Raw genomic sequence first — 12281 nt, forward strand, 5'->3', positions numbered from 1 at the left:
ACTGTCGTGAAAGGGGGCGGGGCGCGCCGCGCTGTGGACTGACGTAGAGGCGCGCGTCGCTTCGGCGGCGGCTGGCGGGGTGCGGGCGCCATGGAGCGGTACTCCGGCGCCTTGGAGGAGGCAGTGGACGGAGCCCGGCAGCAGGAGCGGCACTACCAGTTGCTGTCGGCACTGCAGGGCCTGGTCAAGGAGCTGCCCAGGTGCGCGGCTTCGGGGCACGCGGGGTGGGCGGGGCCGCGGACAGGCGGCTCGGCCCCGCCCCGCTCACCGCGCCCTCCTCCCGCAGCTCCTTCCAGCAGCGCCTGTCCTACACCACGCTCAGTGACCTGGCCCTGGCGCTCCTCGACGGCACCGTCTTCGAGATCGTGCAGGGGCTGCTGGACATCCAGCACCTCACCGAGAAGAGCCTGTACAACCAGCGCCTGCGGCTGCAGAACGAGCACCGAGGTGCGCGGGGGCGACGAGACGGCCCAGCTCCCCGCGCGAGAGCTCGGCCTGCCCGGGCAGTTCCGGTCTCTGCGGGCGGAGGCCTTCCGCGGATACCGTTCGAAAGAAGCCCTTGAAATTGACCGGATTGAGGGCGCGGGGCCATTGATGACAAATGGGTCAAGTCGGTTTTACTTTGTCAGTTGCAAAGTCATATTTTCGCAGGACATCCAGAAACTCCCTGCTCGCGCTCCCGCGTGCCCTCACTCCCCTTCCAGGCAGGATGGCCCAAGGCCTCTGTGCTTGGTCAGCCCACTGGCAGGTCTGGTGTTGGCGGTTGGCCGCCCGCAGTGATGCCCCGCAGTGTTGACAGCTCTGCAGCGCCCTTTAGTGTCAGTTTCCTTTCCGCAGCGCATCAAGTTCCCTTGCACTGATCCCTGAGGCACCCTCCAGAATCCAAAAACTTTTCCACTTGAGCCACGCGTTTGGCCAAAGCCTTGGGAGCCTTGGCCCCTCCCAGGCATCCCTACTGGGAATGGGAGGGGCCTCCGGAGCCCCTTCCTGCGAGGTATGCTGGTCAGCTCTTCCCGCCCCCTCAGATTTCCCACCTTTCTTATTTTATTTTTTCCCAACTTTTTATTTATTTGAAAAAGGTTAAGTATTTAGAAAAGTTGGAAGTATAATATAATGAATACTTACACGTTCTCCAGCTACATTCAGTAACTGAAGTTTTGACAAAGTTCTTTGTGTCCGTAAGTATGTGCAACACCACAGGGCTTCACCAGGGGTCCTCAGCATTCCTCTAGACCAGGGTTTTCAACAGCAGCGCTGTTAGCATTTGTGGCTGGACAGGTTTTTTTTTTCTTCTTCTTTATTTATTTATTTTTGGCTGCATTGGGTCTTCGTTGCAGTGCGCGGGCTTCTCATTGCGGTGGCTTCTCTTGTGGAGCGTGGGCTCTAGGCGCACGGGCTTCAGTAGTTGTGGCACGCGGGCTCAGTACTTGTGGCTCGCAGGCTCTAGAGCACAGGCTCAGTAGTTGTGGTGCACGGGCGCCGCGGCATGCGGGATCTTCCCGGACCAGGGCTTGAACCCATGTCCCCTGCTTTGGCAGGTGGATTCTTAACCACTGCGCCAGTCCTTGGACAAGTCTTAATGGTTCTTTGCTGAATGTTTAAAAGCATCCTTGGCTTCTAACTACTAGATTATAGTGGCACCTTCCCCCAATAATGACAGCCAGAAATGTCTCCAGACATCCTTGGGGGTCAGCCTTGGTCCAGTACTGAGAACCAGCGATCTAGAACAAGAACGCTCTCCTTTGTAACCACAATGGATAGAAATGAATCATTCCAGGGTGTGTTCTGACATTGAGTCCACGGTCACATACCGAAACTTGTCTCAAATTGTCAGTCCCTTTATAAGGATCCAGTGTGTGGTCATGCATTGCCATTGGTTACTTTGGTCTCTGCTTCTGAAACAGTTCCCAACATTTATTGTGGCGCTGACTTTTTGAAGAGTCCAGGGTATTCTGCCTTAGAACGTCCCCACTGTGGATCTGTTGGATTGCCTCCTCGTGTTGACATTTTACCTCTTCCTCCACTTTCTGTGTTTTCTGTAAACTGGACAACATGACGATGCACACATTAAGCGTTTGTGGCAAAAATTCCTCCTAGTGATGTGAGGTCCCTTTCCTGTGGGGGCAGATGATAGACATCTGCCCCAGGATTAGTGTGTTTCTATCAGGAATGGATGTTGGGATTTGTCAAATCTTTTTTCTGCATCTATTGAGATGATCAAGTGGCTTTTTGGTTACGACGGTGAATTACATTGATTTTTTAAATTCCTGGGATAAACCGCATTCCTGGGATAAACCTTACTCAGTCATGATGAACTATTATTTTTGTCTATGTTGGTTTGATTTGCTAAAATCTTAAGAATTTTTACTTCTATGCTAGTGATGGACATTGGCCTGTAGTTCTCTTGTAACATTTTTGTCTGGTTTGAGTATCAGGGTGATACTCGCTTCACAGGATGAGTTGGGAAGTGTTCTCTTTGGTTTTCCAGAAGAATTTGTGTATAATTGGTAATACTTCTTCCCTAAATGTTTGGATGGTTGTCTTTGTACATGTTTTTTTAATATAATTATATTTTATTTATTTATTTTTGGCTGCGTTGGGTCTTCGTTGCTGGGCACGGGCTTTCTCTAGCTGCAGTGAGCTGGGGCTGCTCTTCGTTGTGGTGCCTTTGCTTCTCATTGTGGTGGCTTCTCGTTGTAGAGCACGGGCTCTAGGTGCGCGAGCTTCAGTAGTTGTGGCACGAGGGCTTAGTAGTTGTGGTTCGTGGGCTCTAGAGCACAGGCTCAGTAGTTGTGGCGCACGAGCTTCATTGCTCCGCGGCATGTGGGATCTTCCCAGACCAGGGATCAAACCTGTATCCCCTGCATTGGCAGGCAGATTCTTAACCACTGCGCCACCAGGGAAGTCCCTGTACACATTGTTATTGAGGAATGAGATGCATACTCACAAATCCAAAGTACATAGCTGATGCCTTTTAACGCTCAAATCATGCCACATTTGGCCAGTGGAAGAACAGTGGGCTGGCTCCTGTGTCCTTTTGATGTGTCCCCCTCATTCTTGGAGCACTTCTTGCTTTCAGGCTCATCTTTTCTTGTTCTTTCCCAGCCTCAGCCCCTCTTCTGACGGCCTGCTTCCAGCTTCCCCACACCAACAACCTTCCATCAGGATGGACCTTTCCCCTTTGCCACCGTAAAACTTTCCCACTCCTCCTGCCTTTGACTGGGTCTGTGCCAAATGCAGGCTGTCAGTAAGTAGTATTTGCTCTCGTTTTGGTGATTTTTGTTTATCTTCAGAGCTTAGTAGCTCAGGGAGCAAATCAGGCGCTCAGAATAATTTTTTTAAAGGGAGAGGGGGCAGCAAGGGAAAAAGCCATGTCTCCATGGAGCCCTGGTTCCTTTTAGTGGGGAGTTTTGATAACTCTTCAGACACTTCGCTTCTTGTCCTTTGGAAGGTTTTGTGCTGTCAGCAGCGGGAAAGTGCCTGTGACTTTCTGCTTTTCCTTCCTCTGACTTAGCAGGTGGTGGTTGACTGCCATTGCTTTCCTTGGTCATTGCAAAGGCCAGGCCCCCGCCCGGGCAGTGGGTGCAGCTCTCTTTTTGCCTCTGGTTGCTTGCCCTGTGGAATCTGGAAGTTGACCTGAGATTTGTAGCGACGTTGATAAATGGGGTGAAGATGACATTTCCCTGCATTTATCTGTTTTCTTGCATCCTGCCTCCACACGTTGTAAATGTTAACTGGGGAGTGTCTTTCTCATCTCTTTGTTTATGGAAATGTCTTGAGGGTGGCCCTCAGCTTCAGACTCACTTAGTGTGATGAATGCCATAGTCGAGATGTGCACGCACTGCGAAGAAACAGGAGATTGGGGAACCTCAGGGGTCCTCCAGAGAAGGGCTGTAACGTGAGGTCTCTGCCGAGGACCGAGTGGTGGCCTTGTGTCTTATAGCCGGGACCCCTCCTCACAGGGGAGATCTGGCCACTTGACACTTACTAGTCTAGGATTTTGGCTGCATAGTGTTGAGTGTTCTGTTTTGTGATTGGTTTCTTTCCATCCCATGCTACCTTTCTCTTCTGTCCAGTCCTGTACAATTAGTGGGGACTGTGGAAGCTTTCCTTGGTGGTCGTGGTGGCCCCTCTTGGAGCAACACAGACTCCCTGGCACATGGCCTCTGCCGGCTCATGCCATCTATTGAAAAATTAATCAATAGTCAATCTAAGAAAGAAATGGAAAATTATAGTCGATCCAACCTGAGGATTCTAACCTGGAGACAGTCTTTCCGAAAGCTCTGAGGACTGTTCCAAAGAGGTGAGGAGGGAGGCCAGTATATATGTGATTTTGGTGAAGGGGTACATGTAACCAAGCATGCAGCTTGGTAGAAGGTTACTGCTATTCACGAGGAACAGATAGCTTAGTTAATGGTTTTAGTGCATTTCTAAGTATGGGAAGATGCAACAAACTGTATTCATAAAATTTTCTCCTGAAAATATCCAAGTGTCTGAGGGCCAGTTCTGCCAGTTTTCCCAGAGCACAAAGTGCCTCATCCCGATCTTCACCCTGAATTCCTTTCAGGTAGGTCAGCGACTGCAGTGGTTAATGACTTGATTCTTGTAGAACTGGGTGTTGGGCAACATTCTCTCTGTTACAGTCCCTTCTCTTTCAGTCTTTTTTTTTTTTAAATCAGTGTTACTTTATTCTTTTTTTACAATTAATTAATTTATTTTTGGCTCTGTTGGGTCTTCGTTTCTGTGCGAGGGCTTTCTCTAGTTGCGGCGAGCGGGGGCCACTCTTCATCGCGGTGCGCGGGCCTCTCACTGTCGTGGCCTCTCTTGTTGCGGAGCACAAGCTCCAGACACGCACGCTCAGTAGCTGTGGCTCACGGGCCTAGTTGCTCCGCGGCATGTGGGATCTTCCCAGACCAGGGCTCGAACCCGTGTCCCCTGCATTGGCAGGCAGATTCTCAACTACTGCGCCACCAGGGAAGCCCCTCTTTCAGTCTTAATTTCGACCAAGGTTTGGGAGGCATTTCATGACCAATTTGTCCCACGGTGTTAGGAATGCTCATTCCCAGGTCAGGCGAGGATTTCCTTGATAGGCCACTCAATGTGCTGTTACCAGACTAGACCCCGTTAACTAACAGTAGCCCAAGGCCTCCGGGCTGCCTGTCCTACTAGTCTGTTATTGCCCTGTTGTTGCTTCTTCCCACATCTAGAGCTACACTATTACAATCCTTGATCTTACAGAACTATATATTTGGTCAGTTGTTTCAGGTCTTATAGTCATCATTATCTTTATTGGAGGCTCAGCCACACATTTGGTCATTAAAGAAACAGTAATCTTGTAAAATAGGCAGAAATATAGCTAGTGACATTAATAAGGTCATCAGTAAATATTTAAGCTGAGAACTCCAGCCCAGTGTCTCCCCAGGTCGTCTGACCAGTCTGTTCTGCACCAATCGCTGTCTTTAAGGGAAATGATATTGTGGCCTTGTCCATAAAGTCCACCAAAGACATCTGCACGTACAAGGCCAGTGGTGGGTCATCATGACCCCTTACAGGACTGAGAAAGGAATGTTGCCTCCTAAGGAGTTACATGGCTGGCACCAGAAGGAGAAAAATTGATCTTTGTGGTTGAGCAGGTATTTCTGCCATTGGGGAGTCTGGTTCATGCTTAATGCAGATGCACAATGTTCAGTGGAGGGAAGGGAGGAGGCTCAAATGAGCAGAGAAAAAATTTTATTTAAATGTTGCGTGTCTTAACTTAAAATATGAATTTTATTTCATCACATCCTTGGGCCCCTCAGGGTCTGTGCTCAGGGTCTGTACTCCCTCTAGGAGCTGTGGATAGGGTACAGGGTGGCTCTGCACCCCTCACCACCACCAAGGGCAGCACTGAGGGGGAGTGACTGCTACACCCCAGGGCAGAGGCCACTCTCCTCGTCCTCCTTTCCCAGGCCTTTGCCTGGGTGGTCTTTTGGATGTCTCAGTGGATGTCCCTTGGATGATGGCAGGTCACGCTGGACTCCTGGCCTGTAGCCAGCATCTGAGCCTAGAAACCTCTAGACCGCAGTCTCCTCCCTCCCTATCCACAATTCTCTGAGCTCAGGCTGCAGCCCTGGCTCCACCCCCATAACCATACACTTGGCCTCACCCTTCTCTAGCGCCCTGGAGCCCTGCTGCTGGAGAAGGGCCGTACCCTGGGTGAGGGCCCGCCTGAGTGGGCTGGGGGCTGGGTGTCCAGAGCTCCACCCAGCTCCCAGTGCAGGCCTCCCTCACGTCCACGCCTCTGCCCTGCTTCCCTGTGGTGGTGGGACAGCTGGAGCAGGCCCCCTCCTTACCCCTCTGCCACCTGCTGATAACCCCTCTGGTCTCGTCCCTTTCCAGTGCTCAGGCAGGCGCTGCGGCAGAAACACCAGGAAGCGCAGCAGGCCTGCCGGCCCCACAACCTGCCTGTGCTCCAGGCGGCCCAGCAGCGCGAGCTAGAGGTAGGGGTGTGGGCAGGGTGGGCACCACCTGAGCTCTGCTGAGAGGGCCGTAGAGGAGGGGCTCCGGGTGGCTTGGGAGCCACTGGCCAGCCTGGGCCTCAGCCTGGGGTGGGCCGCGAAGGCTCCATGTGCCCACATGTGGCTCTTCACTGTCGGGGGTTGGGGTGTGCTTGGAGTGGATGGAGAGCGTGTGATCCCCCCACTCCCCTCCTCCTGCTCCTCGAGACAGCAGCTCCTAATGGGCTGGGCCTGTACAGGGCAGGTGTGAGTGGGGGCCATTGTGCCCCATGGCCTTGGGGATGAGGGCAGTGGTGGGATGATGGAGCCAGCAAGTCCTGCTCCCACGTTGCCTGGGAACAACGCAGAGGCCCACCCATAACCAAGAAGCCACCAGTGGTGGGGTGCATGTGGAGGCGTGTGCAGGGTCCCAAGGCAGCCCCAAGCCAGGGCATGCAGGGAGGAGGTGCTGAGCCGGGCTTGGCCGCAGCTCCAGTGGGGAGGAAACATACGCAAAGGCCCAGAGATGGTGGCCAGCTTGACAGTCAGCAGAGGTGGAGCCAGCATCTGGCCAGCTCATGGTGGTCCCGAGCTGTCAGGGCTGGGCGAGGCCTGGCACAGCAAAGGGAGGACACCTGACAGGAGGTGCTGGAGGAAGGGCATTTGGGGCAGGTCATCTGAGCCCCTCTGCAGGGTTCTGTGTGGCTAAGAAGGGACGGACCTGGGTGCAGTACGGGATCCATCCATAGTCTGGGAGCTGGATCCACTGGGAGGTGGGGAGGGGCCAGAGGAGGTGACAGGCCAGGAATGTGTGTGTGAGGCACTGATGGGCAGGAGGCTGAGCCCCTGAGCTGCCTTCACCGTGGCAGGCGGTGGAGCACCGGATCCGTGAGGAGCAGCGGGCGATGGACCAGAAGATTGTCCTGGAGCTGGACCGGAAGGTGGCGGACCAGCAGAGCACACTGGAGAAGGCAGGGGTCGCCGGCTTCTATGTGACCACCAACCCGCAGGTCAGTGGCACAGGCCTGCCCCGGCACAGCCCAGGGGAGGTTGGTCCCCAAGGCTAGATTCCATATGGGGTTTTAGCTGGTCGCTGGGAGCCCAGGCCCAGGGTGTGTGGACACAGGGGACATGGTGAGTTAGGGAGGCTCCAGGAAGGGTTTCTGCGTTGTGCTCAGTATGGAGGCTGGTCACACTGCCTCCGCCACAGGAGGGTAAGCCATGTGACTACAGGGCATTGCCCACCTTCCCCGGGTTCGCTATGCCCTACAGGGCCTCGTGTGCAGTTCCCCTACATCCCTGCACACACCTCCACTTATGCCAAGCCAGGGCAACTGCAGGCCCTGCCACAGGTGGAGTCCCAACACCTGCCCCTTTCTGGCAGGCGGTAGCCAGGCTTCACTGGAAGTCAGCCCCATGGGCTCAAGCCTGGTGCTCTCTAGGTCCTGGTATCTGCCCTGGGTCCTTGGGTAAAGGAGGCTGCTTCCTGGGGCCTTTGCCAGGGCTAAAGGGGACCTCACAGTGGCCCCTCTGCATCCCAGGAGCTGACGCTACAGATGAACCTATTGGAACTCATCCGGAAGCTGCAGCAGAGGGGCTGCCAGGTGGGGAAGGCGGCACTATGAGCAGGCAGGGTTCCTGCCAGTGACCCGCTGCCCATCTTGGCTGGGAAGACAACCCTGTTCCACAGTCACCAAAGGCAGCAGAAAGCTGAGTGGCGCTCATCTTCCTGAAGTCTGGCCACCACCCTCCCAGCTGCTTGCAGGAGGGGCACCCCGTGAGGAGAAGCTAGGTGGACCTGGGCTGCGTCTGCCACCCACCTTCACCTGGGCTTTTTTGTCCAAAGCTAGGGTGGGAAGGTAAAGGGAAGAGTGGGCCCAGCCTTCCGGCTGTCTGCCCCAGGCTTCCGATGTGTTCTGCTTTCGGCCCCTCCCTTGGCAGGTGCAGCCCCCGAGTAGGAAAGGCTCATGAGCTGCATGTGACCCCGAGAAATAAAGACACCTCAGCATGGCCTGCACGTGGCTTGCATGACAGCTCTGTGGTGCCTGTCGTGACCAGGGCCTAGCTAGGGCCCTTGCCTGTGGGCTCCGTGGCCTACAGGGGAATCAGCAGAAGATGGCCCCACCCCCATGTCACAGAGGCCCCTCCCTGGGGCAAGTCTGAGGGCACTAGGGCCACATCCAGTCTGCTCTGTGGGGCGGTCAGAGCAGCCAGAGCCTGGTGTGGGTCACTGGGGCCGCTGGGGTGAAGGGCACAGAGCAGCAGGAAGGGTCTGAGGGAGGAAGAGACTGAGGATGGGGAAGCACCAAGCCCACTGTGGGGAGTGCGCTGTCTGCATTGGTCTGAGCCCCAGCTGTGGGGTTGGAGGTGAGGGTATCCAGTGCCCTGCGTGGCTGGGTCTGCAATACAGCTTGAAGGCAGGTGTTGGTGGGTCCACCCTGCCCAAGGTGTGCCGGGGGCGCGTGACACAGGAGAGGCTGAGCATGAGGCTTCTCGGGCCATCGGAGCCACTCCCTCTGCCACTGACTGCACATGAGGGCTCTGCAGGGAAGAACATCGTGGGCCTGGAGTCAAGGGCTCTTAGCTGCAGAAACAGTGGTTTATTGACAGGCCACCTTTCCCAGCCAGCCACTGCCCACCTGTGGGGCTCAGGGCCCATGGGTTGAACCCTGCAGTAGGTGGTTCTTCAGGCCCAAGGTCGTGGGGGTGGGCAGAGATGCAGCCATGCTCGCTCACTGGAGGGCGGTTTCTGACAGTTCCCAGCAGCTCTGGCAGGTAACGGAAATAGCCCACATCTGGGTGCCCACGGGCAGGGGCCAGCGGGGTCTCACAGTTTGGGATGTAAAAGGTGTTGTGTGTGAGGTTGGGGTCGGGCTGTAGCCCTGGGTGGTCGCAGCCCAGGTGAGGATGCGTTGGGACGCAGCCACAGCACTAGGCCGGGCGGTGGAAGAGGCTGCCCGTGCGGAGCCTCCGCTTGAGCTCCTGCCAAAGCAGCTGCCACTCCCTCTGGGCACCCTTCATGACTCCGCTGTTCTCTAGGGCTCGGCGGGACAGGTAGGGCAGCACCTCCATCACAGGGCCGTAAGGCACGTACTTGTACACGGGGTAGCCTGCCTGTCCTGCACACAGGGGTGGAGGCGGTGAGTCCCAGCACCTCCGCCCCTGCCCCCCGCCCCCCCACCGGCAGCCCAGCTCACCTAGCGGGAAGCTTATCTGGTCGCACATACCCAGAAGCTGTCCAAAGTACACCTGGCAATCGGCGGGGTGCAGGCCCAGTTCCTCCATCCTGTGAACAGGCAGGGTGGTGGGTAAGACCCTCCCTCCACCCCCAGATCCCCACCCACAGGGTAGGGCGTGGGCATAGGCTGTCTCCTGCATAGACCAGGCCTCTTCCCTGCTGCTGCTGCCGCTGCCTCAACCCAAGGCCACCAAGTGCCCCCCTTCCCCAGCCAGCCTCCCTCTTGCTGTGCTTGCTCCCCGATGGCCCCTTCCCTGCTACCCACTATGACCCAGCAAGGCAGATTCACCCAGTGGCCAGCCCTTGGTGTGGCCTGGGAAGCTCTCAGCCCTCCCACCATCCTGTTCTCAAACCCCTCAGAGTTACGTTGCCTCTGTTTCCAGCCCTGCGACCCCACCTCCAGCTTCTCATCCTCCCCTTGCTGCCTGCCCTGTCCGTAAGGCAGTCACCAGGTACTGGTGGCAACTGAGCCTTTGGAAGGCGGGTGGTCTGAATTGAGGTGCACTGCAAGTGTCAAACACATGGGCTTTTGAAGACAGTGTGAAAACTGAATGTAAAATATCTCACTGTTTTTCTGAAAACATGTTTAAATGGTACTATTTTGGATATGTGGGGTTAATTAAAATGTATATCAAAATTAACTTCATTTTTTTTAACGTGGCCATGAAACATTTGGGGTTAATAGATGTGGCTCGAATTTCTATTAGTGCTACTCAGACGTTGAGGTGGGGGCCCCCAAATCTGTCCACACCCTCTCCTATCCTCACACCTCCCCTCGTAGGATCTTTAAAAAATTCCCAGGGTTTGAAATATCTGTGCATTAATGATTCCCACGTTTTTACCTCTGGCTTCCTGCACGTGCAGATACAGACTCAGCCTATCAGCACCAGCAGTCTATAGCCTGCCCCCATCCTTCCACCCCACAGGGGCGTGTTCCACCTGGGTCCTCACACCCACCCAGGCTACAGGCTGGGCCTGCTGGTCCCCATCCCTGCCCTTGGAGCCCCCCTCCCTTCTCACTGTCTCAGGACCCCACCCCAGGCTTCCAGAGCACTTAGCGCCTCTTACCCTGGGCCTCCACGTGAGGGGCATCCCAGACCGTTTCTCTCCTTCCCCCAGGGCTAGGCTCCAAGGTTGGGGCCCCAGTCTGCACAGTGTTGCCCAGTGTTGCCCAGCTTACATGTCTCTGTCCCCCGTGAGAGCAGGGCTGCCACTGTGTTGCTGCCTGATGGTGGTGGGAACACTCATGTGGCGTCCTGCAAAAACTGACTCCTCCCCTGCTGCTGCCCCTTCCCTGCCAGTGTCCATGCCTGCTGCCATGTGACTGTAGCTTTGCCCAGCACAGAAAGAGGTTCTCTCCATCTGGACGGCAATATCTGGGCTGAGCATGACTTCCTTTAGCCAACAGAACGATAGCAAATGTGACATGGGCAGAGGCTTGCCCCCTCCAGGGCTTCTGGTAGTCTGAGACCACCTGTGGAGAAGCCTAAGCTGGCCTGTAGGACACCCGACATGTGATGCAGTGCGCTTTGCTGTCCCAGCCACAAATGAGGCCATTTAGGGCCAACCAGACACCATGTGACCACGGATGCAGGACAGGCCCCAGGCAAGGCCAGCAGAAGCAGCCCGAAGCAGAGCCCAGCCCACACTGCTGGCTCACAGAACATACTGTGTTCAGGCGTCTGAATTTTGGGTTGGTTTGTTAACTCAGCCAAAGCTAATCTGACTGAGGTCTCTAATGTGTGGCATCAGAGGCCCACACTGCTGCCCCTGGGAAGACCAGCCCAAGGTGTCCAAGGCTCTGTGGCCCCTGAAGCAGGTGCACAGGACCTTGGCCTGGCGTGGGCCGCGGAGCCTGTGAGACGGGCAAGCGCTCAGCTGGCACTCAGCATGGCGGGAGCCGTGTCTAGGGCAGGAGGCCACCGCAGCCAAGATGGGGAGGCCACACATGCTCCCAGTGGCAAGATCCAGAAATCAGGTGAAAGGAAGCCCTTCTGAGGGCAGGTTATACCTTTAGACGTTTCACTGTCCTCGCCTAGTCAGGCTGAGTGGACTAGCCTGTGACAAAAACCTAAAATGGGGCAACCACAGGCTGCTGAGATGGTGATGGAAACCTCAGGAGGTCGGCACTGCCAGGCAGGAGCCAGGGCCTCTCTGTGCACATCGTCTTGGGGTGCACCCTGGTGCCGCACGGACCACTTCTGATCACAGTTCCATCACAGAATTGTACTTTTAAGCCTAAGTGAGAGCCAGCTTTTAAAATTTTCAACTCAGCCCTGTGTTCCTTCAAAAGTCAAAGAAGCCAGAACTGGGGTTTCCCTGGTGATGCAATGGTTAAGAATCTGCCTGCCAATGCAGGGGACACAGGTTCGAGCCCTGGTCCAGGAAGACCCCACATGCCGCTGAGCAACTAAGCCCGTGCGCCGTAACTACTGAGCCCACACGCCTAGAGCCTATGCTCCACAACAAGAGAAGCCACCGCAGTGAGAAGCCCGTGCACTGCAACGAAGAATAGCTCCCACTCGCTGCAACTAGAGAAAGCCTGCATGCAGCACCGAAGACCCAAC

At 55.5% G+C, this 12281-nt stretch overlaps 2 protein-coding genes across 4 annotated transcripts in view; one reads left to right on the top strand and one right to left on the bottom strand.

The window, feature by feature from the left end:
- DGCR6L (DiGeorge syndrome critical region gene 6 like) lies at positions 1 to 8493 on the top strand. The gene is made up of 5 exons (XM_004275983.3): positions 1 to 200; positions 287 to 447; positions 6379 to 6479; positions 7346 to 7486; positions 8018 to 8493. The coding sequence occupies exons 1-5, from the start codon at positions 91 to 93 to the stop codon at positions 8099 to 8101; spliced, it is 597 nt and encodes a 198-aa protein (XP_004276031.1). The 5' UTR covers positions 1 to 90; the 3' UTR covers positions 8102 to 8493.
- The window catches only part of PRODH (proline dehydrogenase 1), a 23418-nt gene continuing 15797 nt past the window's right edge, over positions 4661 to 12281 (bottom strand). Inside the window, exons 13-14 of one of the 3 annotated variants that reach the window (XM_049697766.1) lie at positions 9704 to 9762; positions 4661 to 9595 (exon numbers count right to left, since the gene is read on the bottom strand). In XM_049697766.1, coding sequence (XP_049553723.1) covers positions 9408 to 9595; positions 9704 to 9762 — 247 coding nt within the window. In that variant the 3' untranslated portion in view covers positions 4661 to 9407. Of the gene's footprint in view, positions 9763 to 12281 lie in introns of all 3 variants that reach the window. The other 2 variants (XM_004275984.3, XM_049697765.1) reach the window with 2 other exon arrangements.

This window comes from Orcinus orca, chromosome 15, assembly GCF_937001465.1.
Source record: "Orcinus orca chromosome 15, mOrcOrc1.1, whole genome shotgun sequence".
Taxonomy (NCBI): Eukaryota; Metazoa; Chordata; class Mammalia; order Artiodactyla; family Delphinidae; genus Orcinus; species Orcinus orca.